The sequence below is a fragment of the Pecten maximus genome, chromosome 9 (assembly GCF_902652985.1).
Source record: "Pecten maximus chromosome 9, xPecMax1.1, whole genome shotgun sequence".
Lineage (NCBI taxonomy): Eukaryota > Metazoa > Mollusca > Bivalvia > Pectinida > Pectinidae > Pecten > Pecten maximus.
In genome coordinates this window covers 19,614,708-19,640,409 of record NC_047023.1, presented here as the reverse complement: position 1 = coordinate 19,640,409, position 25,702 = coordinate 19,614,708, and the positions used below count along the sequence as shown (strand labels likewise).

At 35.4% G+C, this 25,702-nt stretch overlaps 2 protein-coding genes across 2 annotated transcripts; one reads left to right on the top strand and one right to left on the bottom strand.

Annotated features, from left to right (window-relative positions):
* Positions 1-1,111: 1,111 nt before the first annotated feature.
* Positions 1,112-11,332, bottom strand: LOC117334071 (vesicle transport protein USE1-like). The gene is made up of 6 exons (XM_033893510.1): positions 11,217-11,332; positions 9,571-9,620; positions 9,161-9,239; positions 8,737-8,896; positions 7,650-7,819; positions 1,112-7,402 (listed from the first exon to the last, which is right to left on the bottom strand). The coding sequence occupies exons 1-6, from the start codon at positions 11,310-11,312 to the stop codon at positions 7,202-7,204; spliced, it is 756 nt and encodes a 251-aa protein (XP_033749401.1). The 5' UTR covers positions 11,313-11,332; the 3' UTR covers positions 1,112-7,201.
* A 119-nt stretch (positions 11,333-11,451) lies between these two features.
* LOC117334070 (testis-expressed protein 45-like) lies at positions 11,452-25,602 on the top strand. The gene is made up of 8 exons (XM_033893509.1): positions 11,452-11,495; positions 12,389-12,947; positions 13,204-13,310; positions 13,829-14,060; positions 19,617-19,735; positions 20,007-20,208; positions 20,654-20,742; positions 20,953-25,602. Exons 1-8 carry the CDS (start codon positions 11,463-11,465, stop codon positions 21,106-21,108), a joined length of 1,497 nt encoding a protein of 498 aa, XP_033749400.1. The 5' UTR covers positions 11,452-11,462; the 3' UTR covers positions 21,109-25,602.
* The last annotated feature ends 100 nt before the right edge of the window (positions 25,603-25,702 follow it).

The window sequence follows — 25,702 nt, the reverse complement described above, 5'->3', positions numbered from 1 at the left end:
AAAACGCTCCCTCTAATGACGATAAAACACACACGTACAAACGAATAGTTTACCGGCTGTGTACATGGGTAAATCGTACATGTACAACAGTTTACGGACACTTTATGACGGTATTATGCGGTGAATAAGTCGTGCCTGCATAATACTAACTCACAACTGACAACGGTTATAACGAATCGTATACGTACAGAGTTCCCCTGTACAGATGGTGTACGGCGGCAAATCATATACGTACAAACTCTCTTCCGGTGGTGTACGGCGCGCGGTAACTCGTTTACATACAAACACTCTTCCGGTGGTGTACGACGGTAACTCGTTTACGTACAAACATTCTTCCGGTGGCGTACGACGGTAAATCATATACGTACAAACACTCTTCCGGCGGTGAACGACGGTAAATCATATACGTACAAACTCTCTTCCGGTGGTGTACGACGGTAAATCATATACGTACAAACTCTCTTCCGGTGGTGTACGACGGTAAATCATATACGTACAAACTCTCTTCCGGCGGTGTACGGCGGTAAATTGTATACATGTACGTACAAACTCTCTTATAGGTACGGCATCGATAGACGTTTCCCCTACCCGATAGATACCAACAGTATTTTGCCGAGTTGCAATTCAAGGCTTGTTATCGCATACAGTTTCGTCTTTAACTTCCAATAGTTTCAATGGAAAATTATGTATATACAGGGGTTTGAGAAGCTTTTCAGGACCCACATTGCTTGTCGGGGTAGATCATTCCAAATGTGAAAAGGATACACAGATTACCGGAAGATGCTCCATGTCCCATATTGGTGGGCCAAATCAGGAAAGTTTTCCGAACATCAACACTTTATTTTGTCGATATAATTATTTTCTACTGTCATGATCCTAGCCAACACCTCGTCAGGTGCATGATAATGTCAGGATACGGTAAGCAATAGGTTTATGACATTTCGGCATACCGAAATAAGGGAGGGGGGTCTGTAATGGTGTAAGTAGGGGTTCTGTCGATGGTGTACCGCCCTCACTCAGACATCACAGACAGCCAAACATTAGAGTACACCAGTGGTCATTAAACCGACATATGAACCTACTCTAATGTAGGGGAGAAACAACACACGTCTGACAGCGTCCATTATACTTTATTATTGCACGTAAAGGCTAACAACATTGCAGCTAGTCTCAGTCGACCAATCAAAAACAGCAACACTAAAGACGGTTACAACTCAACAAATAACAAACGGCGTCACATACACGTTTCGGCACCATAATGCATCACTATATCTACAAAAACAAAAAATACGCCAAATTAAAATCACATTTCCATGAGGGATTTTTTGTTATCATGATGTATTTTTCAATCAACATCGAGTTAATTTTTTTTCTGCTTTGAAGACAAACTTAACATATCGTATAGTTCCTCCTCTGCCCTCCTATCAGCTGTTTGTAATGGATGCCGGCACTTTTTACATGTCATTTCTTTGAGAAACATGAATCACTACAAACACTTGGCAAATGTGATATACGAACTTTTGAAATAAGAGGAAAGAAAAAAAATGTATTAAAACTGATAGGAGCAGACATTTTTTGCATGATGTGATTATGAACATCCATCATACTTCAATTATATAACATCTACATCCTGCTTTTAAAGAACCCAGAGCCCCGATATTTATTAATGGTGATTTTTCAGGTCCAGGGCAGGGCAATACCTGCTGGGGGAAAACATGAACATCGCGGATTATTTACACTCATAACAATCAACAACACAGGCACACGAAGTTTTTGTCACAGTCTAGGTAATTCGACCTATCCAAGCGTGTTTAACATCTTTTTTGCTACTATCCAAGTCAGATGTTTATAAACACAGGGGGTGTTACTTTACCGACTGATAATGTAGCTCCCTAAAACTGCTGAAAATATGCTATGCACACTAAGTTAGGTCAACTACACCTAAATTCCCAAGTCCCTGTGAACAACTGGGGATGGTCCCTAATAGGAAAGACATGGTCTAATACTACCAGATGCTTCACTCGATTTTCTTTACTGAACCCTTAACAGGGGACATCAGCCCCATGCTGTGTTATAAGACGTTAAGATATATCAATCAAGTGTATATTTTTATATATAAACCTATTTAATTTCTCTCCCTGCTGAGTACAATCTGAACTCTTAGTTTCCTCTACAGTAATGCTATCTCGCGCGCAAATATATTTCATTCGTGGTGATATTGTTGCGGTTGTTCCCTTTCCCGTTTTGCATTTTCTACAGTCAACGATGTTATACAGTAGCTATCTTATCACTCTGTATCTAAATTATAGCATATGTCCAGAAATATCTGACCACTACCCTTTAATACCAGCCGTGAAATATCTGACAACTACCATACATGTATAACAGCAGCCGTCAAATATCCGACCACTACCATAACACACCAGCCGTGAAATATTTGACCACTACCATATAACACCAGCCGTGAAATATCTGACCACTACCATAAAACACCAGCCGTGAAATATCTGACCACTGCCATATAACACCAGCCGTGAAATATCTGACCACTACCATAAAACACCAGCCGTGAAATATCTGACCACTACCATATAACAGCAGCCGTGAAATATCTGACCACTACCATAAAACACCAGCCGTGAAATATCTGACCACTACCATATAACAGCAGCCGTGAAATATCGGACCACTACCATAAAACACCAGCCGTGAAATATCTTACCACTACCATATAACAGCAGCCGTGAAATATCTGACCACTACCATAAAACACCAGCCGTGAAATATCTGACCACTACCATATAACAGCAGCCGTGAAATATCTGACCACTACCATAAAACACCAGCCGTGAAATATCTGACCACTACCATATAACAGCAGCCGTGAAATATCTGACCACTACCATATAACAGCAGCCGTGAAATATCTGACCACTACCATATAACACCAGCCGTGAAATATCTGACCACTACCATAAAACACCAGCCGTGAAATATCTGACCACTGCCATATAACACCAGTCGTGAAATATCTGACCACTACCATATAACACCAGCCGTGAAATATCTGACCACTACCATAAAACACCAGCCGTGAAATATCTGACCACTGCCATATAACACCAGTCGTGAAATATCTGACCACTACCATAAAACACCGGCCGTGAAATATCTGACCACTACCATATAACACCAGTCGTGAAATATCTGACCACTACCATATAACACCAGCTGTGAAATATCTGACCACTACCCTATAATATCAGTACTATATGCACTGTCCGGTCACAGTGTATGGCCTATGCTGGCAGTAAACTACTTTATTATGACGCAATTCCAATGAGAGTTGTCTCGGCTCAATTTCCATTAATTTCCATTATATTAAGGGGAAGTTCTGAGGAAGATCAAATTATGTCGCGATGTATGTTCCTCATTATCAATTTTCTTTAGAGAATCTGAATATATGGAAATAAAAGTACATGACAGGATTACTTAAGATGGTGATCCTAACTGATCCAGTTTGACAGATATCACTGTTTCTAGATAATTATTTTATGTTATCAAACCGTACTCTACAGACACTGTTTAAAACTATTTACGAAATAAGAAATTATCCACACAATTGTTGGTTAGATAAACATAGCCGTTGTTCAAATGATTAACAAAATAAGGAGTAATCAACACAAGTCACGGGGAGAGGGGGAGGGGGGGAGGGGGAGAGGGGGAGGGGGCAGTACCAGTACATATCATAGGTCTAGTTATGATGAGCAGAATGAGATCGAGACAGATCATTCCTTCTACTTATGCCGATACATTATCAAATGCCCAGTAGATGGTGACGACTTTCATGAGGTTATCAAGACAGATTTTTAGGTAAAAAGTTAATAATTTAAATAAGGCCTAAAACTTGGTAGTGAAAAAGAATGGAGCAAGGGATTTAAATCTATCCCCTGTTGTGAGTTTTGGAGTAATTAAAGGGATACAGATGACATGGGCCTCTGAAGATTTGTTTGTTTTTGTTTAACGTCCTATTAACAGCCAGGGTCATTTAAGGATGTGTCAGGTTTTGGAGGTGGAGGAAAGCCGGAGCACCCTGAAAAAAACCACAGGCCTACGTCGGTACCTGGCAACTGCCCCACGTAGGTTTCGAACTCGCAACCCAGAGGTGGAGGGCTAGTGATAAAGTGTCGGGACACCTTAACCACTCAGCCACCGCAGCCCCCGCCTCTGAAGAGGCAGCTACTATGTATCCACACCGGTTGACCCAAACAACAGACCCAAATGGCCTGTATTGCTCACCTGTTTTACAGCTGACAAAGCCAAGACTTCGTTGGATGATTTAAATCATATGAATTTCAAAGTTGACTGAAAATATGGATGTGGAACTGTAGTTTATTCCATTTACAATTGTATTTTCCGTAATATTCAAATGTCAAATATCATAGCCCTGGGAATTTGGTTAAGACAAATGAATAATTTGGAAATGATTTTATCAAATGTGACCCCTGTTACATTGAGGTAAATTAAAGTCGTCCTTTTGACCAAACTTAGGCCAGCCCTTTTTGGTGTGATATTATGTACCTAACATTGTGTCCCTGGCCCTCTTGGTTATTAAGCATTGGTCTGAGGGGATGTTGAAGCCTGACAATACAGGCCTCACTATAGTACTAGTACATGTGTTGTTTTGACAGGTAAACTAAAAACATTGTTTCACTCCTGATGTGTTAGAATGAAAGATGAAAAATTATCAAAATTAACAATTCATGATGAAAACTTATCTAACAATTCATTTTCTTGCAATAATCCATACATTTTAAGTTAAAGGGAAATTCCTTCGTTTGGACATCAGAAACATGCACAATTTTCATTGATGAAAACTATGTCCAAACAATGATTAAATGAGTGTTTATGCCTATGTATAATGAATCAATGCCGAAATGTACAGGAAAAAGACGTATCATATACAAATACTGTATGTCTTTGCGGTAATTAATGATACTTCAGGGCGAATTAAGAATTATCAGGACTTAAAACTCTTAAGAACTTTGGTTAACTTGAGAGTAAAACTGCCTTATAAATGTTAAGATTATAACTTTTGCCACTTGGAAAAGATACATGTTTTCCAGTAAGTTTAATTTTGACCAACTAAACCTCATTCAAACGAAGGAATGCCCCTGTAATATTCATAACTCCTAATTATCAACAATATAAATAGAAGCATTCTGTACAGCACCGCACATCACATGAAACACTGTAAAAGATTATCATTTCAACTAGGCATTATTTTTTCTTACATAAATTCCAAGCTGAGTCTTGTTTTAGAATGTCCATTTCTGATCAAATCATCTAATCCAGAATACAGTTGTTAATGTTCTTATTGTCTTCTCAAATGTTTGGGAAACTTTTTACCGTTACCAAAAAGGTAGGAAGACAACAAGAGTTATGTCCCTTATGTTTTGTCTCCTTAGCAAAATACGAAATACATGTACCAATCATTGTTATTACACAATTAATGAATACACCTAAAAGTATCGATGAGGCAGGGGGGCCTTGTAGCAGCTTCATGTAAGGATTATGGATAGTTAATTGCTGACATAGTGAAGACTGCACCCCAGGGATGTGTTTTACCTCTTTGAACATAGGCCTAGGCATACAACTTGTAAAATATAATTTATGTATAACACAAAATCATTGCTAATTTGACAAAAAATATTCAATGCAAAATGTCCATGGCACAATTATTCTGACAGCACACTGTAGCTTTACTCAATACTAGCACGAAATATGTCCGTGATACTAGGCACAAATTGGAAACATCACATGGGTTTTTGATATACTAAATAAAACTGTTGAAATAATATATCTGTAGCAACTCTCTACAAAATTCAATTGGAAGGAAACTGGAAACATGCAAGAACAAGGCCATTTTTTGTTGATTGCAGTTCAAATGATTGGACCTGTTGAACAACAAGTTGTTCTTTTATAAAATAAGGACGGACCTGGTTGTTTTATGTTGTTTTCTGACGAGCCTTGAAAAAGACTTTCAAGGCCTGCATTAACATCTGCAGATCCGTCATGATATACTGCATGCTTGAAATGTTACATTTAAAAACAGATGAACTGGTTTGTCCTCATAAATGAACCGGCCCCAGATTTTTGGTAAAGGGAGATAATTAGCCCCCATCTCATAATTGGTTGTCATTTGTTATATAACATTCACATCAAATAATGTCCCATGTCTAATGGTAAATTTACATCAATGTAAATTTTAATGAATTGGAGAACAATTTGTCCTTATCAATTTATCAAACAAAATAAATGAACAATTTAGGATACAGAAAGGGGAATATGGAATTACTATAGCAAACTATTGAATTATCACATTTGATGGAATTATATCTAACAGTCTGACTAGTCACCATGTTATATTTTGTCTATACGAATATAATGTGCCCTGTTGTATTGTCACAAGATTTGTATACAGCTACCATTATTCTCATTTAACACCCATTTATTCCCTCCTTGTGTTCTAATCATACATACACTGCTTTTATACAAATACCTTAAAACTTAAACTGATAATTAAGGGTCTTCTAAAATTATCCATGTCGAAGGAGTGGGAGGCATTTTTTCATTAACCCCACCACTTTTCATATATTGAACATATTTATTATATGAATACTCAGTACTAGAAAAATGGGGCTTCACACCACTACCCATCCACTTTTAATACAAGTGCCTCTCATCACTCTCACAAACACAATTCTGGAATAGCCCTAAGGAGTAATTACAATGTACATGTATATTCATTCACTTTTTTGTGGGAATCCTATCTATAAATTTCCTTCTACAACAAAGAAATACTTTGGAAAAAAGGGTTATTTCCCAAAAAAAAATCATATTAATTAAATCTTCTTTCAGCTCAAATGCCATTTCATCACAGAAAATTTGATACCATATTGATTAATTGAAAAAAAACAAAAATTTTCAATTTTTATCAAGAAAATTTATAACCAATGGAAGTAGGGTATACATGTTCTGACTCACTGTATCTATCCAGTAATATCACCTCAGAATCCAACACTTAACTCACTAACACCTGTAAATACTAATAAATAGTTTAAACAGTATATCACTAATCAACCAGATCTCTATAAATTACACACATCATTCTCACACAGACTCCCATACTGCTACAGAATCATAAATCCTCCTCGTAGCTGTAATGTTTCTTAGGGAAAAGTCTGATAAACATTATCATGAAGAGGAATAGCATGATGACGACGGCTAGCATGATCCACATGCACCAATCACATCCTTTGGTATGTTTCTCCACCTGCTCAGTGACCACTGCCAGTTTGTTATAGTTTACATCTGCTAGCTTGCTTGTCTCCACAACTTTCTAAAAGCAAAAAAAAAAAAAAAAAAAAATGACACAGGTATTTCAAACTTAGCTTTAATCTAAAGTTTATTGTATTCAAAATTTTTAACATGAGATCACATGAGTGATGATAATTTTTATACTGAATTTATAAGTTCAGATATTTCACTAGTAAAGAAATAATAACATATTTTTTTCTGTCAACATACTGGTTATAATTACTGGTTACTGGTATCTAACTAATCTTGTCTTTCAACACAGTTTTTACCTTTGTATCCTCTTTTACGATTCTGCCTGAATCTCTCACGCTTTCCTTGAGGTTTCTTGTCAACATCAGCATTTCATCGGCAAGTCTTTCCTGCATCTGATGATGGTGTTGTATCAGAGAATCTATATCCTCCTCATCTTGGGGATTATTTTGTCTGTCTCCAGTTCCATCTTTGTAAGAAACAGACTTAATTACATAACAATTACAGAAATATGTCAAACATTTGGACACTCAGTCATGATGTTATCAAATATTAACATTATAAAGAAAAAAGACATCAGGCTAAGTGGTTAAACTGCATCTCAAAATATCTTAAAAGTGATCTTTATAAGTACATGTATATGGAAGACAAGAATTCCACGGAAGTGGATGTGTCGCCTGCATAGCAAGCTAGGATTTGAATTTCAAAACAAGCAAGCACTTCCTATAAGAAAGCAATGCATCAAGCTTGAGTTTGATTGGCCCAAGAGATCTCAAATTATCGCAAGCAAACCTATTTTCTATTTATAGTAGCAAGGACCTTTGACCTTTGAACCTGAAAAGCAATCCTAAGCAAGCACTTTTGGTAATGAAGCACTGTGTGGAGTTTGAGTTTGATTGGCTGAAGATAACTCGAGTTATTGCATGGAAACCAATTTTCTATTAATAGAAACAGTAACCTTGACCTTTGAACCTGAAAAGCAATCCCAAGCAAGCACTTTTGGTAAGGAAGCACTGTATGAAGTTTGAGTTTGATTGGCCAAAGGGAACTCAAGTTATTGCATGGAAACCATTGTGCGGACGCCGACGCCGACAATGACGATGCCGATATAGTAATACCTATATGTCACCTTTTCAAGGCGACACAAAAATCACTGGAATAGAAATATGTAGCCAAGCATACATCTCCAAGCAGAAGCATCTGGAAAAAGTGGTCTTGTTTATAGAAGTACCTGGCATGACTGATAAAAAAGTGAAATCTTTTTGTATGTCTCACAGATATATAACCAATATCTTTATGCTGGTCAACCTGTACAAGGCTTTTACTTTTAAAAAGTTAACAGGATTTTTTTGGAAAATGAGAAACTGTAGTTAATTGTTATCTTACTCTGCATGTCATCCATTCCAAGAAGCTCATTACGCATGTCTTTCTGGTATCTAGCTTTGGTGTGTAGGTGGAGCTCCTTAGACTTTACGGAGTTACCTTTCCCTGACGAAGAAATTGTAGCTAGTTTGTTTGTGGCAAGAGCTTTTTCTGCAGTTGTTGGCTGTAAAACAATGTAATTTATTAGTACATATTCAAGTACACACCTGGAAGGTAAATCTCAATATTTGATGATCATATTACTAATGAATGTCACATGTATGTATTGACATAATGTATAATATATAAGTCTCTGTTAAACCATCCTTCCACAATATAAAGTTCTAGCTTACTTTTGTGAATCTCGACAATATGAGATAACAAGATTTAGATATTTATATCAAATCATAAATAAGGATTTAACACAGAAAACTATCAAAAAACATACCAATTTTTCTGCTTCTATTATTCCCTTCAGAAAGTCCACTTTTTTGTTGTAGTCATTCAAAGTTTCTTGGCTTGGACGACTACAAAAAAAAAAAAAAAAAATCATTCTTTTTATAGTCAAATTCTTTCTAAACTCAAGCTGGAAATTTCAAATACATGTACTGTTTTATCTAAATAAAAATAATGCTTATTTTCAGAAGTAACCTCCACACCCAAGTTTATTTGTCAATTTATTAATAATGATAAGAACATGGATGTTACACAGTATATGTGGTACATAACTAACACTATAATGGACATTCAGTGCTGGACTGGTGAAACTATTTACATAAATCTTCTTAATCTTTCCTTTTCTCAGAAATGTAAGTATGGTAAAAATACAGCTTCGAGGAATAAAGCATTGTGACATACCATGGAGACTTCTTCAATTCACTCAGTTGATCTTGGAGAGCAGTAATGAACTGTAATTGAAATCATTACATGCAATAAAAATGACAATACGCATAATCTATTAAAATGTATGTTTTTCTAAATCAAAAACACTGAAAATTTTTGAAGTAATCTTCATTTTCTAATAGAACAGGTATTACAAGGGGAGATAACTGTGAAAAGTTATTTTACCACAGTACACTAGTCCTGACTCTAGGGCCATTTTCATGGTCCAAACGGTTAGACCACTTGGACCGGTGTTGTTTAAAAACTTACGAACCAGTTTGTCAGCATAAACGAACAGGCCCTTGATCTGCTGTTGCCAGTTGGGAGGGATTGGAGTTTATTTAACCTAATATGTGTGTGTATATAGGTGTTATGTCACACTGTATTTTTATTGTCTTTGTACCAAAATCTTAGCGACACCAAATGGTGTAGGAGTATTCCACGTTTTCATATAGTAGTGCACTCTGGTCCTACACCAGACATGGTGTCAGGGACAGAGGAAACTCGGGCTAAGTGTATCCACGATGTGAAGAAACATACATCTACAAATATAAACATACACTAACAAATATGAATTCGTTTTGCTCTTTGCGAAAGTACAATGTGGAAGCTAAAAACTATATAATACGCTGATGGGGACTGGGATGAATGCTGGCAACCAGGTAGCTCAATTGGTAGAGCATCCGACTAGTATTCAGAGGTCCCGGGTTCGAACCCCAGTCTGGCCGTGCATTTTTCCTCTCCTTTTACATATTGATGACAAAACGGGATGCCGTCATCTGGTGTTAAAATGAAACTACAGTTTCGGGTCAAAAGTCTTTCTGCACAACCTATTTCTGCTATAATTTCTTTGTATTTTCAACTTTTTTCAATCACTTTCATCCATGGCTGTATTTTATTGAAATTTTATGTGTTGCAAAAGAAAAGCTAGACATTCTTCATGTAAATTTTGTATGCGTAATACCTCCTATGTAGGTAGAGATTACCCACACCACAGAACCAAATTTCCCGCGGCACTGTCATCATTCATTAACAGTATCATCAAAATTTCGTTACAAAAAATCATATTGTAAAATAAATTTTAATTATTCAAATAAATGACAACGAAAAATAAAGAAAATATTATCAAATGAAATGTAGATAAAAACTCTTTGAGCATACAAACTTTCACTAAAATCAAATAAAATTCAATGAAAAAAAAGTTTAAATTGTAAGATTATATAGCAAAATTAGAATGTGAAGAAATACTTTTGACCTTCCAGTGTATGAAACTTTAAAAAGTCTGCCGTCAGTTTAGTTCAGATTCGCCTGTTCAATTGGAGGATCGTCCGTGTTGAGGACGTCCTTGGCACCGTCACATCTCATGCAACAGATGTGACTTTCTGTCACGAAATCATCAAGACCCTGAGCTCACATCTACATTTTAATCGTCAAGTGCATCCCTAGCCTATGTCGTTATGAACATTAATGTACATTGACCCTACTCCTATAACATAAGAGGCCGCTGGTCGGCTCTTTTTCTATCGGATAGGATTTTGCCGACTGCGACAGCGCCTGTCAAAAGTATCTCGCCGTGTAAAACCTCTAACATTGTTGGAGTAACATTGACCCATATAGTATACCTTTTCAAGTCTCCAATCCCATGACGTTTTGTCTTTTGCCATGGTTTCACATCTGGCTAGAAGGCGGTTGAAATTTATTTCCAATCGTGTAGCCATGTTGGCAAATTTTCAATGTCAAACAAACACTTTAACAAACCACTGACTTTTACATTCTATAAAACGTTTGACAGATGTAGATTTTTATCGACCCAAATTGTCCTCGGAATTGAAGAGTTATTTCCGGTGCGGAAGTGCATGGTGGTATCTATGGTTATTGTACACAAAGGGGAACAGCCACATGTAAGCAATCATTCATAATCTTTATTCATCTATATGTGTTGTAAAATTTCTATAGATGATAAAATCAATACTTTCACGTAATGTCACGGTCGAGTTATGCATAGTTTAGTCCATAAAATAAGGTTAATCACGTAAAGAGACTTAGACAAACAACGTGTTGACATTGCGATTCCAAAAGTAAACATTGATCTACTTTATAAAAACATATTTATGTCAATGACGTGGTGGTGTCATTCAATAAAAGGGATAGTGTGTCACCACTAGATGAATGTGTACCGAGGGTTTAAATTCTTTCAGCGGGTTATAAAGGAGTTATTGTACCATTATTAGTCTGACTGTTAAATGCAAAATGATTGGCCAAGGAAGTGCTCTACTAAATTATAAAATAACGTTATGTGGACCACACAATGACTTATGTAAATAACGAATTAAAATGAGATTTTAAAACGCTGATTTTCTCTCTCCGTTTTAGGATATCAATTTTATTGTTAACAAACAATGAGCATGTACAAAACTTGCTGAATGTTGAAATATTAAAATGACTCAATAGCACTAAGAATAATGATACATCTACACAAAGTACTATTTCTAATAGACAAAAAACATTACGTAAAATAATGTCCATTTTCTCAGATCTGTAAAATGCAGCTATTTTTTATAGAAATCTTATTGATTTTTTTTTTCGTATTTTCACAAGAACATTAATAACTCCATCTACGGTAGAAGAAGGATGCATTGATATCCAAAAAGGATATTTGTATATGAGATATAGTGTATGTAATTGTATAACAAAATGTATTTTAAATAGGCTCCAAACAAGAAGAAATTTATTGTTCAGTTTAAAGAAATCACACTTTTAATCCATCTGTATTTTGAAATGTTCTCTGTTTCAGATCATCATGGCTGCAATAACTAATCCCATTTACACCCCCAAAACTGGGACAGATTTTCTGTCATCAACAAATTTCCAAGTTGCACAAGACATGTCTGTTACACCAGGTTCTATGCAAAGTGTGTTCAAGAAAGACTACCCATCTTACAAACACTATGGTCGCGATGCTGAAGCTGAACGCCCTGCCTTGGCAGAGGTCATGCACAGAGATGGAACATATTTCAGGGAAAAGGCATCAGAGACAACCAAGTCATTTTCATATAAATACATGCCAAAGATGGTGGTTCCGGATGTACACAGAAAACTGAGATCAACAAATTTCAAGATGGATTCAGACTTAAGCAAAGTAAAATCATTTCAAACAATGCACGATTCGTATTTCACACCCAAAATGGATGGTGATTATGAACGTGTTCAGCCTGTGACAGCATTATGGGCAGTAAACATTCCACAGGGAGATCGAGAGAAGGCTGATGAGCCTTGGTCTGACTATAGGGACAGGTATAGGGGACATGACACAAGTGTACACAAGGTAGAAAAGGTACCCTCAATGCATGAAGGTAAGAAATATTGGCATTGTAGACATTTCTATACCAGATTTACCAATATCTGTGCAGTACTGCATTCCAGTTTTAAAAGTTCATTTAATGAAAATATGAATTTAATAAGAAATATATTCCATTCTATGAGAAACTTGTATTCCATTTGAGATTTACAGTTTTTCACAATATATTATAATGATACTTCCTGGTTTTGGAAAATTAGTTTAAATACTAAATAAAGTTGAGTATTCTAATGCCTTCTATTCTATGGCAGGAGGCCCTCCAACCGTGAAAGGTGATGCTCGCTACACCCATTTTGATACAACTCACAATTCTACATTTATGGGAGAGTTTCAGACTCCTATTAAGTCCCTGCCTGCGGTATGTATAAAATCCTTAGAGACTTATTGGGTATAAAGGAGGTACTTATCCATGCTTTGTTGGTCCTTCTCAAAGTTACAACCCAAAAATTACAGGAATTTTTTGTTGTTATTATTATAAGACCTTTGAATTTTTATAGAATCTGCTGTCTTTCCAAGATTAGTGGAGACTGAGCTTTTAACAATTATTAGTGTTCATTAAATCATATCATTTTGATGTAAATATGCAAAGATGAAATTTGCAATGCCTTTCTTTTAACCTGAGTTTTCTCTGGCCCTGACACAAGTCTTAAGTAGAGAATTCCACATTTTCATATATACAAGTGTGTTCTGACCCTTCACCAGACACGGTGTCAGGGACTCAGGAAATTCAGGCTGCTTTTCAATTGTATTATTTTCTTCTGAGATTAATGAACGTTTAATTGTCAACAGTTCTGTAAACAATGATTTTCCTCTGTACAATAACACTGTGATATCAATAGGTTCTGACATGTTAATTTTTTTGTGTGTACGGTACAGCCTACTGGTACCAATGTGCCAAGTGGTGATCCCGACAAGGAGACTGTAAGGGAGACAACCATGCAGTACTCTTTTCCAAACAAAGCTGAGGCCAGTGATTACAAACCCTACATGAAGGATGAAGTTAGCAAAATGCTGGGCAAGACCAACTTTAAACAAGTAGATGGCCACTGCAAATATAATGACTATCAGAGTACTGCCACAGTCAGTTACCTACCTGTCACAACACCCTGTAAGTAAAACTATACCTACCCAACACAACACCATGTAAGTAACACTATACCTATACAACACAACACCATGTAAGTAACACTATACCTACCCTACACAACACCATGTAAGTAAAACTATACCTACCCAACACAACACCATGTAAATAACGCTATACCTACCTGTCACAACACCATGTAAGTAACGCTATACCTACCCAACACAACACCATGTAAGTAAAACTATACCTACCCAACACAACACCATGTAAGTAAAACTATACCTACCCAACACAACACCATGTAAATAACGCTATACCTACCTGTCACAACACCATGTAAGTAACACTATATCTACCCAACACAACACCATGTAAGTAACGCTATACCTACCCAACACAACACCATGTAAATAACGCCATACCTACCTGTCACAACACCATGTAAGTAAAACTATACCTACCCAACACCACACCATGAAGTAATGCTATACCTACCCAACACAACACCATGTAAGTAACGCTATACCTACCCAACACAACACCATGTAAGTAACACTATACCTACCCTACACAACACCATGTAAGTAAAACTATACCTACCCTACACAACACCATGTAAGTAACGCTATAACTACCCAACACAACACCATGTAAGTAACGCTATACCTACCCAACACAACACCATGTAAGTAACCCTATACCTACCCAACACAACACCATGTAAGTAACACTATACCTACCCAACACAACACCATGTAAATAACGCCATACCTACCTGTCACAACACCATGTAAGTAACACTATACCTACCCAACACAACACCATGTAAGTAACCCTATACCTACCCAACACAACACCATGTAAGTAACACTATACCTACCCAACACAACACCATGTAAATAACGCCATACCTACCCAACACAACACCATGTAAATAACGCCATACCTACCTGTCACAACACCATGTAAATAACGCCATACCTACCTGTCACAACACCATGTAAGTAACCCTATACCTACCCAACACAACACCATGTAAGTAACACTATACCTACCCTACACAACACCATGTAAGTAAAACTATACCTACCCAACACAACACCATGTAAATAACGCTATACCTACCTGTCACAACACCATGTAAGTAACACTATACCTACCCAACACAACACCATGTAAGTAACGCTATACCTACCCAACACAACACCATGTAAGTAAAACTATACCTACCCAACACAACACCATGTAAGTAACACTATACCTACCCAACACAACACCATGTAAGTAACACTATACCTACCCAACACAACACCATGTAAGTAAAACTATACCTACCCAACACAACACCATGTAAGTAACGCTATACCTACCCAACACAACACCATGTAAGTAAAACTATACCTACCCTACACAACACCATGTAAATAACGCCATACCTACCTGTCACAACACCATGTAAATAACGCTATACCTACCCAACACAACACCATGTAAGTAACACTATACCTATACAACACAACACCATGTAAGTAAAACTATACCTACCCAACACAACACCATGTAAATAACGCTATACCTACCTGTCACAACACCATGTAAGTAAAACTATACCTACCCAACACAACACCATGTAAGTAACGCTATACCTACCCAACACAACACCATGTAAGTAAAACTATACCTACCCAACACAACACCATGTAAGTAACGCTATACCTACCCAACACAACACCATGTAAGTAAAACTATACCTACCCAACACAACACCATGTAAGTAACACTATACCTACCCAACACAACACCATGTAAGTAACACTATACCTACCCAACACAACACCATGTAAGTAAAACTATACCTACCCAACACAACACCATGTAAGTAACGCCATACCTACCCAACACAACACCATGTAAGTAACGCTATACCTACCCAACACAACACCATGTAAGTACAACTATACCTATACAACACAACACCATGTATGTTACGCTACCTACCCAACACAACACCATGTAAGTAACACTATACCTACCCAACACAACACCATGTAAGTAACACTATACCTACCCTACACAACACCATGTAAGTAACGCTATACCTACCCAACACAACACCATGTAAGTAACGCTATACCTACCCAACACAACACCATGTAAGTAACGCCATACCTACCCAACACAACACCATGTAAGTAACGCCATACCTACCCAACACAACACCATGTAAGTAAAACTATACCTACCCAACACCACACCATGTAAGTAACGCCATACCTACCCAACACAACACCATGTAAGTAACACTATACCTACCCAACACAACACCATGTAAGTAACGCTATACCTACCCAACACAACACCATGTAAGTAACGCTATACCTACCCAACACAACGCCATGTAAGTAACACTACCTACCCAACACAACACCATGTAAGTAACACTACCTACCCAACACAACACCATGTAAGTAACGCTATACCTACCCAACACAACACCATGTAAGTAAAACTATACCTACCCAACACAACACCATGTAAGTAACACTATAACTACCCAACACAACACCATGTAAGTAAAACTATATCTACCCAACACAACACCATGTAAGTAACACTATAACTACCCAACACAACACCGTGTAAGTAACGCTATACCTACCCAACACAACACCATGTAAGTAACACTATACCTACCTAACACAACACCATGTAAGTAACACTATACCTACCTAACACAACACCATGTAAGTAACACTATAACTACCCAACACAACACCGTGTAAGTAACACTATACCTACCCAACACAACACCATGTAAGTAACACTATACCTACCCAACACAACACCATGTAAGTAACGCTATACCTACCCAACACAACACCATGTAAGTAACACTATACCTATACAACACAACGCCATGTAAGTAAAACTATACCTACCCAACACAACACCATGTAAATAACGCTATACCTACCTGTCACAACACCATGTAAGTAAAACTATACCTACCCAACACAACACCATGTAAGTAACGCTATACCTATACAACACAACACCATGTAAGTAACACTATACCTACCCAACACAACACCATGTAAATAACGCTATACCTACCTGTCACAACACCATGTAAGTAACACTATATCTACCCAACACAACACCATGTAAGTAACGCTATACCTACCCAACACAACACCATGTAAGTAACACTATATCTACCCAACACAACACCATGTAAGTAACACTACCTACCCAACACAACACCATGTAAGTAAAACTATACCTACCCAACACAACGCCATGTAAGTAAAACTATACCTATCCAACACAACACCATGTAAGTAAAACTATACCTACCTGTCACAACGCCATGTAAGTAAAACTATATCTACCCAACACAACACCATGTAAGTAAAACTATAACTACCCTACACAACGCCATGTAAGTAACGCCATACCTACCCAACACAACACCATGTAAGTAACGCTATACCTACCCAACACAACGCCATGTAAGTAACGCTATACCTACCCTACACAACAAGCGGAAAATGGTTTTAAGGAATTGATCAGCCCCTGGAAATGATTTTCGGTAATGCTTGATAGTACTAAACTGGTGTTATTAAAATCAAAATAATAGGTCCGTTTTCTACCTGTTTGAAAACTTAATAATTATGCGTTGATGTTTGATCCGTTTCTATTCCATTTACAAGTATCAAAATCTCACGCTGACCCGTGACCTACATGTAACTTGGGTAACTCTTATAGGATTTGAGGATAGATCGGACGGGACCCATTACGCTACGGAAAGTGATTTTAAAGAATATGTAATTATCGCAAAATGTTTTGAGACGCTTTATTTATTAAATCGTTCAGAAGAAAGCCAGTTTTCTCTTCTTTTGGGCAATGAACACTTCCATTACTCTAGTCACATCAATTGGCATGTCTCTATGGACATGGATCATTGCCAGGGACGAAAGACGGTCTTGACGTGTCGTCGACCTAAGATATGTCTTTATACGCCTAAGATATATACCCAAAGGTCGAATTTAAGTAAAATTATTTCAACATATGATATCCAAAAATATTTATTTTTGCATATAAAAAATTGTTTTGTGTGTATGCGAAATTCGAGTTATGCATATGTAAAAATCAAATTTTTGAATACATACAGCAAAAATAGGGTTTCACATTTTTCACACATGTAAAATTCGAATCATGCATAGCATAGCCTATGTGAAAATAATGAATAAATATAAAAACGGCGCCTCATATAATTGGGCATAAAAAGATAGAAAAATACAGTGTACGAATCGTTGTCTTCATGAAGCCTACCTTGATGGGAATCCATATTTCTCTATATCGTAGATTGTACATTCCCTCTGGGTTGGGATTTTGGGACCATACTTCTAAATAAGGTGTGAGTGTCATTATAATTTGAGAGGTGTCACTTTTAGATGTCGAGTTAACATTTTCGACAATTTCTTCTGTCGGGCTTTGACTTTGCGTGTCTTTCGGTTTAGGTTTGAAGAAGCTATCTAGATATATATCGTTGATTGTGCTTTCTTCATATTTACACACCAAACAACTAAACACCGGAAACCCCTAGATTTATAATAATAAACGGATACGACTTCAGGTTTCCATTTCCGGACTTCGAAAAACAGCATGGCTATCTGCGTATTTCATTATCATTAATTTTAATTAATCTACGTTTAGATTTTTTTGTGATTCTACATTCAAGACCTTGACGGGTCGACAATACATATTAGATATATTAACTTTACAAGACCATGGCTTATTAATAACTCATACTAGGATTTTTTATGTGCAAGCCCGGGCTTTTTTTTATATAGCAAGCTACGCCCCTGACAACACAAAACAATGTATGTTACGCTACCTACCCAACACAACACCATGTAATCAACAATCTCTCAGCTGTAACTGACTCATGGATCAGCCTGTTGTTTGAGAGGTATGAGGCCAGACACTGCCCCTTTGAACATCAACCATCCTCAAAGTTACAAAATCTGTCTATAGTGGTTTTTGATCTACAGTGAAATATTATATCATGTTTTACAAGGTAACATTCATATGAAATTATTGGCAATAAAGCATTGTTTTTATTAAAAACTTCCTCTGAATATTGCTTACACAATACATTCCTCTTATTAGCATGTCTGTTAATGTCAGTTTATGATATAATTTATGAAATGCACTTTTTTCCGTCATGATGATTATGTTATTGTTTATATAATTTCTATAAGACAACTTTCATTTGATTTAATATCATCTTCATTATTTTCAAAATTTCAAAGTCAACAACATTTACTGGTGTTAGTCTCATCTGTCAACACTCATAATATAATCATGAGTACATTGACGAGGCTAGGATGTATGGTCAAAGTTAAGACTTTTTTATTATCTTTCAGACCAGTTTTTGTTGTGTAGTTTTGGTGTAAACATATCAGAAAATTCCAAGAACTGCAGATAGAATATTACAAGCAATAAACAGTTTATATAGATTTATGCTTTATAAGGTGTTTCTAAATTTTTCTTTTTCTGTTTTTACTTCAGATCAAAGATACAGACCAGATAGACATCGTAACCATAGTGATCTGCCAGAAGGCGACCATGATGAAATGAGAGGTGGAGAGCGTGTCAACTTGACAACAAGCCGATATTACCATGGAAACGTAAGTGTTTCTGTCGCGGGTACTATATATAGTCTCGTCTGTCATACAACCAATACAAAATGTATATTATGTTGGATATACTGACAGACAAGGCAATTATTGTGGTTTCTGTATTTACAATATTATATTTATTTATTACCACCAGTAACTTTCAGGCCTGATGATACCTAACAATTGACTTAAGTCACAGTTATTTTTATATTTTTCTGTAATATTTGTGAAAAGTTGTTTGTGTGTAAACATTTCTTGATACATGTACTTGTTTTTGCAGCCACCCAGTGGTTTACACAACACCATCATCTCAGGAGCTAATCTGAGGACAAAGAGTAACGTTTGGTTTGGGGAACCTAGAATGTCAAATACATTTTATGATACCACCACAGACGATAACTTCCACCCCGTCACGGTGCCCTACACCTACAACCGAGCCAAGTTCTATAAGGACAGTGACATCCCCTTGAACTACTATGATAGTAAGTTCATTAATCTAAATTTTATCAAAATCAATTAATTTTCTTAGGTTTCCCACACAGTCAGTTGACATTTTACAGAATAAGTCTGGAGTTTTGAAGTTTCAGTTTAAACTTGACCTGGAATATTTTCCCTATCCTGTTACAAAGCGGTGCTCCAATTATAAATTTCACTTGATTGTCATTTATACAAGATAAAACATAGTGGGGGTGGTTTTTACAATTTCTTTATTGCAGGTTTCAAAAATCTCAACAAAATAACCCTATGGTATGACACTTAGATAATTATATGTATATAATATATTTATAGATGAAAAAATAATCTGATGACATTTCCTTAATTGTTAGAGATAATCTGATATTTTTAGCATTTTTGGCATTTTTTATTTATCTGTCACTGCCATGTTTCTTAAAAAAAAAAAGACTTGTTACTCTCCATTTTCTACAGAGAGTGAAGCCAAACACACATCCTCCTGGACAGATTACAAGAATCCACGTCGAGGGAAGACTGTACCCAACCCAGTGGCCATCAACAATGTAAATATAGCTAGAAATTCTCCTTAATGGCTGCACTCTTTATAATAGTGTTACAATGTCAGATAGCTTGTATAATTTTGTTGCCATAGAGACAACTAGTATTTACAAATTTTATTTTAAACTATGCTGATTAAGAGTTGATTGTTTTATTATCTTCATTGAAATGTTTAATTGTTTAAATGAGTTGTATTTCATCTTTTACATTTTCAGCTGAGGAAGTCCCACATTTTGCCCCCACTGAGTGGCCCTCAGAAACACAGCACCACTCACCAAGTGACCTTCACCCCTAAGGATGCTGAGCTATACAGTTATGATGCTGGCAGGCTGCAGAAGAGTTCTGTCCCCTTGGGTACAATGAGTGCTTAACACCGTGTCTATCTGAAGTTTATTTATGTTGTATCTGGAAGTTGTTATTTGGTGTAGAATGTTGTCACAGTCTCTTTCTGTGCCATCTAGTTATCTAAGGGAAAAAAAACAAAGGTTAAATTTTAGTTGTGGACTGAATATGAATTGCTTGCAAAGAATCAATTTGATTTAGATTGAGAATTTCCTACGATCCACGTGAACCTTGGTCCTAATTATGATTTTTTTGTCCATTCATCATAAAAACCCATTCATCATAAAAACTATGTACTGGGGTTTCTGAATTTCTGTTTGTTAAAATAAAAATTGTACTAGTCTAATAGTATTGTGCTTGAAAATTTCAGTGCTCAGAAAACTTTCTTTTAAAAGAAATAATTGTATGTAATGTTATAGTGCTGTCTACTGGGGTGTTCCATTTGTTATCAATGACTCTTACTGGGGAGGTCAAGGTGACGTGTACATACAGTAGTCTGAATTCTAATGACAGAATCACAATCTTATACACTTTTATACATGTTGATAGTGATATATGGTAACACATGTAATTTTATATTGTATGCCAGATTTAATGAAGACAAAGAAATTATCTATATATATGTGCATAACTTTCCGACAGTGTGGTACATCAGTGTTTCTATATAGTTTTACAAGGTATCTGGCATATTTCTAATTTTGCAAAGATAAATATAATTTTGAAAAAAACACCAGGAATCGGTATGCATGTTTCTAGGTGTGTGTGTACTGTCAGGTAATTTGGCAAATATACATAAATTTACTTAATTTACTTTTATGTATGTACTTTTATATACATATAATGTTAAAATAATTGATAATCAAAATATTATACATATTTACCTGGTACATGTATTTGAGATTTCGATGCAATTAATTGCTCAACATTAATCTCTAGGAATGGAGAATGTGATATATATATACATTATTGTATATACAATGTATACAAATAGATTATACTTTTTTGATGATGAAATTATTTACAAGCATTAAATATATATTTAGGTAGAACAGAGAGGTCTCTGTATAGAAAAAATAACCCAGCATCACATGCTGATACAGAATACTCAATTCTTATACTTCTAACGAATTAAAAACCTAAACATCTACATCTACTACACATAAATTAAGTGGTCCATACCTCGAGCTCTGTTTACTTACAGAGATATGAATAATAAAAGTCATTGTATGTCTTGTGATAAAATTCAGGAATAATTAAGTATTCAGTATTAAGTGATACATTTTATAAGATATCTAGTCTTGTCTGTGTATTTATTGATGTTATATAAGAGGCATTGTCTTTCAACTTATTTACTGTAACATACTGCTGTTTATACTGTAAATATACTGCTATTTTACAAACTATATACTGTAAACATACTGATGTTTATACTGAAAATATACTGCTATTTTACAAACTACATGTATATACTGTAAACATACTGATGTTTATACTGTTAACATACTGTTGTTTATACTTTAAACATACTGTTGTTTATAGTGTAAACATACTGATGTTTATAGTATAAACATACTGCTGTTTATAGTATAAACATACTGTTATGGTGTAAACATACTGTTGTTTATAGTGTAAACATAGTACTGTTTATAGTATAAACATACTGCTGTTGATAGTGTAAACATACTGTTGTTTATAGTGTAAACATAGTACTGTTTATAGTATAAACATACTGCTGTTGATAGTGTAAACATACTGTTGTTTATAGTGTAAACATAGTACTGTTTATAGTATAAAGATACTGCTATTTATAGTGTAAACATACTGCTGTTTATAGTATAAACATACTGCTGTTTATAGTGTAAACATACTGTTGTTTATAATGTAAACATAGTACTGTTTATAGTGTAAACATACTGCTGTTTATAGTGTAAACATATTGTTTTGTGGTTTCTTTTGCCAACTGTATGATAAACACACCACTTTATAACAAATTTTGCAATCAATACTGCAAATATACTGCTTTGTTACAAGCTATACTTTAAACATGCAGTATTGCAAGCTATACTGCTGTATAACAGAATATATGCTGTAGGTAAACTGCTGTATCATAAATGATGTTCTGTAAACTTATACTGCTGAGAGACAAACTATATTCTGTGAATCATAAGCTGCTTCAGTATTACTTTTAAAATGTTGCATAATATCAAGGCTGGATATGCAAACATTTTTATGTTCGTAGCATAATCTATATTGCATGATAATTTAGGATGTCAGGAGTGGATCGAAAGTTGTAAAATTTCTATAAATCTAGTATAGTTGGTGTTGTGTTTTCAGATTGTCTAATTCACTGTGGTATTAAGTGTAAACCCACGGACCAGATTTTCATATTTTCACATGAATATCTTTAATATCTAGTGCTGTTTCTGTCCAGTTGACTACTGTTTGGTGTAAACCCCTGGACAACGTTTAATATTTTCATGTGAATGTTGTTTTATATTTAGAGCTGTTTCTGTCTACGTCGTCATTATATGGTGTATCTGTCCACTGGATCATTATATGGTGTACACCCCGGACAAGATTTAGAGCTGTTTCTGTCCAGGTGACCCCTGAACCAGATTAAGGACAATTACTGTTGTTTAATACTTTAGAGCTCTTTGTTGTTACCTTTGTTTAGTCGCCCATTGTGCTAGTTATTGCTGTAATCCCCAGAATTTTATTGAATATTTTGGGATTTCTGTTGTTGCCTTTGTCTAGTCAACTATTGTGATATCTGTGTAAACCCAGAAATTGTATCGAACAGTTTGTGATGTTCACGTTGGTTTTGAATCGACTATTGTAATATTTGTGTAAACCCAGAAATCGTATTGAACAGTTTGTGATGTTTGGTGATGATTTGGAATCGTCAACTATTGTGATATTTATGTAAACCCAGGAAACTGAATATTTGTTTTTTTTCTATATAATAACAATGTATTATTGTTTGTTTAACTTGTTTATGATGATTTGTTTATACATGTTGACCCACATAGCGTTGTTAATTTTATCATCAACGAAAACTTGCTATGCCATTTACATAAGTACAAATGTATTTGTTACTCATTTTATGTTTATTTTTTATATAAGTATATATATATATATATATGTAAATCTGTTTTTTTACATCTTTAATTCCATTTGCAGTTTATTTTCATTATTACTGTACAAAACATTTTGCACATTTTTGTCTTTAAATACTTCGAAATTTGAAAGTTCATTGAAAATGAAATTCAAAAATTAATTTTAAAAAGTACAGAAGTTTAAGTGATTTAACATAGTACACTACTTACTTTCCTTATACCGGGTAAGTAATATAAATATATTTATATATAAATATAAGTGATACGAAATCAACTTTTGATGCGCAGTATTAATAATGTAAGATGTTTCTATATTTAGAATAAGCTGTTGATTTTATCAGACCGAAGCCATGTTATATTTGTTGTTATCGCTGTTTGTTGTTACTACAGTTTGTTGTAGAGTTGTTTATGGTTTGAATTATAAAGTTTGCTCAACTATACAGACTGATACATTGGTGAATAGGTATATACATGTACACTGTGTGACTTTGATGATATAATCTCTACGATTTAACGTTGACAGGTTTGTTTTGCTGTGATCATTATGTATTTTATAAATCCATTTTATTTTTAATGTGCAGTATTATTAAGGAGTGGTTTTATCAACTATTAGTAACATTCCTATTTAACAGTATTATCAAACATATATTTAAAGAAAAACTGTGCTACAATATTTGCATTAAATAATCAAGTTTACAAACATTTAATTTTTTAAGTAAAAACAATTCAATTTTTAGATATGCAAAACCATGAATCATAATACCGTATTCGGCCTTATAAGTGCACCTCCACTTTTTTCAGGAAAACAGGATAGGGTGTGAAACGGATTGAAACATATAAAAAGTTCCTTATCTCGATGATCTGTTGATATAATCTTCAGTTTTTAACAACAGACCCTGGATTGTTTACGCTACATATAAAGATAATAATATGTAAATTAAAAAATGTTATTTTTTATACCCAGATTTCTCATGGAAACTTTCCGTGTACATGGTTTTTAGCACACCCCTTTTGTGTTTTTAAGTGCAGTGTGCTTATTAGGTTGAATATGGTAATACAGAAGCTGATTTGGTTAGAATTTTAGTCTTTTTAGGAAGGAACTATACATCCTTGTGAGAATCGGGGTGTGTAAACTAAACACTCCTGTGCTATCGAGACATCTAGAATACATTATGTTTACTGTATTGTGATATATTGGTGTGGATTCACAGTTGTACTAGAAGGATACATCTGGGACTAGATTAAGGTCTGTTAGGTCCCACTACCCTATGACAGGGACTCAAGTCCCACAACTATCATATGTTACGGTTGCTGTGCATTTGTTCCCCAGTGTGTTCATATTCTATGTTATAAATACCTTTATGTGTTGTTTTCAAGAATAAATTCTATCAATCAAAGTTTCAAAAAGTGTTTTGTTATACAGTAATGTTGTTATTGAAGTTTAAATCAATTCTAGAGGACCCTGCTGAGTGTTATGACCTTGCATTGACCCTCTTCAGTGATATGA

Coding starts and splice junctions, on each gene's coding strand:
- LOC117334071 (XM_033893510.1), bottom strand. CDS start 11,312: ATGGCTACACGATTGGAAATAAATTTCAACCGCCTTCTAGCCAGATGT. Junction 8,897..9,160: donor TAATAGAAGCAGAAAAATTG/GTATGTTTTTTG, acceptor ATTGTTTTACAG/CCAACAACTGCAGAAAAAGC. Junction 7,403..7,649: donor TCGTAAAAGAGGATACAAAG/GTAAAAACTGTG, acceptor TTTTGCTTTTAG/AAAGTTGTGGAGACAAGCAA.
- LOC117334070 (XM_033893509.1), top strand. CDS start 11,463: ATGGTTATTGTACACAAAGGGGAACAGCCACAT. Junction 19,736..20,006: donor GCCGATATTACCATGGAAAC/GTAAGTGTTTCT, acceptor TTGTTTTTGCAG/CCACCCAGTGGTTTACACAA. Junction 20,209..20,653: donor CCCCTTGAACTACTATGATA/GTAAGTTCATTA, acceptor CATTTTCTACAG/AGAGTGAAGCCAAACACACA.